Source organism: Ostrinia furnacalis, unplaced genomic scaffold, assembly GCF_004193835.3.
Source record: "Ostrinia furnacalis isolate ACB-3 unplaced genomic scaffold, ASM419383v2 OfSCF3323, whole genome shotgun sequence".
NCBI classification, from domain to species: Eukaryota; Metazoa; Arthropoda; class Insecta; order Lepidoptera; family Crambidae; genus Ostrinia; species Ostrinia furnacalis.
The window spans coordinates 399,007-401,618 of record NW_021133562.1 but is presented as its reverse complement, the minus strand read 5'-3'; the positions used below and the strand labels follow the sequence as shown (position 1 = coordinate 401,618).

Here is a 2,612-nt window from a genome sequence, read left to right as displayed (position 1 = left end):
TAAATACCTTCTCGTGCCCATAATTTTTAATGCTGTCTATTCGATGATTAGCTCTATGGAAATAATGAGGCTAATATGGCTTGAACAAAACAAACGTGTTCGATATGTGTGAAATGATGTAGTTATGGGGCATACAGTAATTGCTACCTGTCAATAAATAATAGTAAAACTTATTAATTTGCGAAAAATTATACATTTAAAAGCTCTATGTGGAAGCAAATATTTTCAAACTGAAGTATTTTAGAATTTCTTGCAGAAAAAAAATATAATTTGTAAGTTAGTACAATTCTTAAACCGCATTTCCATTTAAATGCTCAAGTCAATTAAAAAAGTTTTTCAAATATTCATCTGCAGATAAAATTAAATGTCCTAGCTGTTCGACCTTTCATTAAAAGGTCAGTAAAAGCTAGATAATGGTCCCATAGAGAATCGGTACTCGTTTACTGAATTTCAATTTTTTTGGGTGGCTTACGTCAGATTTAGTTGGAAAAATATCTAGGTTAATTGAATGAGTTTTTTAGATTGAAAGATCTGGCGAGAGCAGTTGCTTGATTAATACGTTTTGCTTATTTTCTTAGGTAGTTACCTAAATCTTAGATTACGTATTTAGAGATGGTAAGATAAATACTTTATTAGGTCTCCATGTTTGAGATCTGCATGACGACTTGTTAATTCTACAAGTACTATTTTCTTTGTTACTATTTTGGGGTTATTTAGGATTAGGATTGATAAGACATAGTTATATTTTCATAAGTTTATTGAATACGAAAGTGTATCTTACTTCGCAATAAAAATGACTTACATCTAGTTGATTTAATATTTATACTATCTACGTGTACAGCAATATCAACTGATTAGTTTAGTTTATGAACAATAATATTCCGTAGACAAACAGTCCAATTAAGTAGGTATATTAAAATCGAAATATTTCAAGTGATTACAATTTTAAGTAGGTTTTCCATTAAGTGATGTATGAGTTATGGTGTAAAACACATAAATTCCTTACAGCACAGCTTTTATAGTGATTGTGTCAAGGTACACGACTCTTAAAGTTAATAGTATACATATAACTAGAACTACTTAGTTTTAAAATTTGGAAAGGCACTATACTTGAATAACAGAAAGAAAATACAATTAATTATACGTTATGTTACATCGAGATTCTGATCAATCCAGTACAAATTCGTTTATCTACATAATGCAAGAAGATTAATTTATTAAATTGTGTTAAAATATCATGCACGATCGAAACTTCGATACAAACATCTAGAAAAATATTTGAAAAGAACAAAGATTTGTGTACTAGGGTGCAACTCGATTGAGATAATCATGAATTATCTCATGATAATTATGACTTAATAAGTGTTATACTAATTTACTAATACTGACAAGAGACTCGACCCCGTAACGATTTACACAGTCTTTAATATTGTCCCTTAAATACAACTTAATCGATTCACAGCTCGCATGTAGCGCTGCGAAGATTGCGCCAACAGCACGACGGTCCCAGCATCATCTCAATCTTGGTCCTTGATGAAGACAGCGTTACATCGGCTTGACGCCCAGGTGCCACCTACTAATGATATGATGAGAACTTTACTCCTCTCGCTAGCGCTTTTTAGACTACTCGTAATTCTTAACCAGTCTTGAACTCCGCCCTTGATCGTTCCGAAGGATACGTTTCAGGATCACTTTATCGGTTTAAGCCCATCGAGGAGCAGCAGACTGTGTGTCGTGGTACTCTCTGCGTCGGCAGGCCGGAGAGGCCGCGGACGTAGGTGTAGGTGACGGGGGGCCGCAGGATGCGCTTCGGCTGCTGCTGCTTCTTCGGCTGGCGCTGGCGCTCCGACGGTGAGCAGGATTGCGAACGCGATGTTAAGTTTAGGCTCTGGAACACGCGGCGCAGGGAGACCGTTGACCGATGGCGGCGTTGCCTTTCGGAGCCGTCGCTGCCGGAGTCACTAGCTGAGCATGATGATCGGTCGTCACTTCGTCCTTGCTCGCAGGAAACGCTGTCGCTGCTGCTCGAACTGCCGAGGGAGTCGGCGTCGGTGCCGCGCCGGGAGAGCCGCCGGCTGAGGGCCTTCAGCAGACGCCCGCCGCGAGGCTGCGACACTGGTTCAGGCATCTCTTCCACTGGTGGGCACACCACGATCTTCGGCGTGACGGATTCGCGACGCGAACTGATCTTCTGCCCGCGCTGCTGGACCGTGTTCACCGGCAGATCACCGACGAACTTCTCACTCGTCACAAAATCGACTCCTAGTTTATTTTTCATAAGTTCGTTGATATCACCACTTTCAAACGTCGAAAAAACGGGTTGGTTGANTTAATCAACAGTTGAATCAATCGTCCAGCTGAAATTCGATTCGCATTTGACAACACCAGTGTAGTGTCAACACCTTCCTTGTGAATAGTTTCACCCGAGGACCTTATTTTCCACTGCAGGTTGACCATTTCTTATGACTTTTTGCGTTATTGTTGTCCTATTGCTGGTAAACGTTTGGTAAAAATATGCTTTTTCCACGTTACGTTTCATCCAAGTACATGCCAAGATGTAAATATCTCTTCATTATTTCATTTCATTTCATCATTTCATTTCATCATTTCAT

General features: G+C 39.3%; 1 protein-coding gene across 1 annotated transcript; it reads right to left on the bottom strand.

The window, feature by feature from the left end:
- Positions 1–982: 982 nt before the first annotated feature.
- Positions 983–2,321, bottom strand: LOC114357686 (uncharacterized). The gene has a single exon (XM_028311423.1). It carries the CDS (start codon positions 2,276–2,278, stop codon positions 1,694–1,696), a length of 585 nt encoding a protein of 194 aa, XP_028167224.1. The 5' UTR covers positions 2,279–2,321; the 3' UTR covers positions 983–1,693.
- Between the last annotated feature and the right edge of the window lie 291 nt (positions 2,322–2,612).

Excerpts from the sequence above, each read along its gene's own strand:
- LOC114357686 (XM_028311423.1), bottom strand. The coding sequence starts at position 2,278 with ATGAAAAATAAACTAGGAGTCGATTTTGTGACGAGTGAGAAGTTCGTC.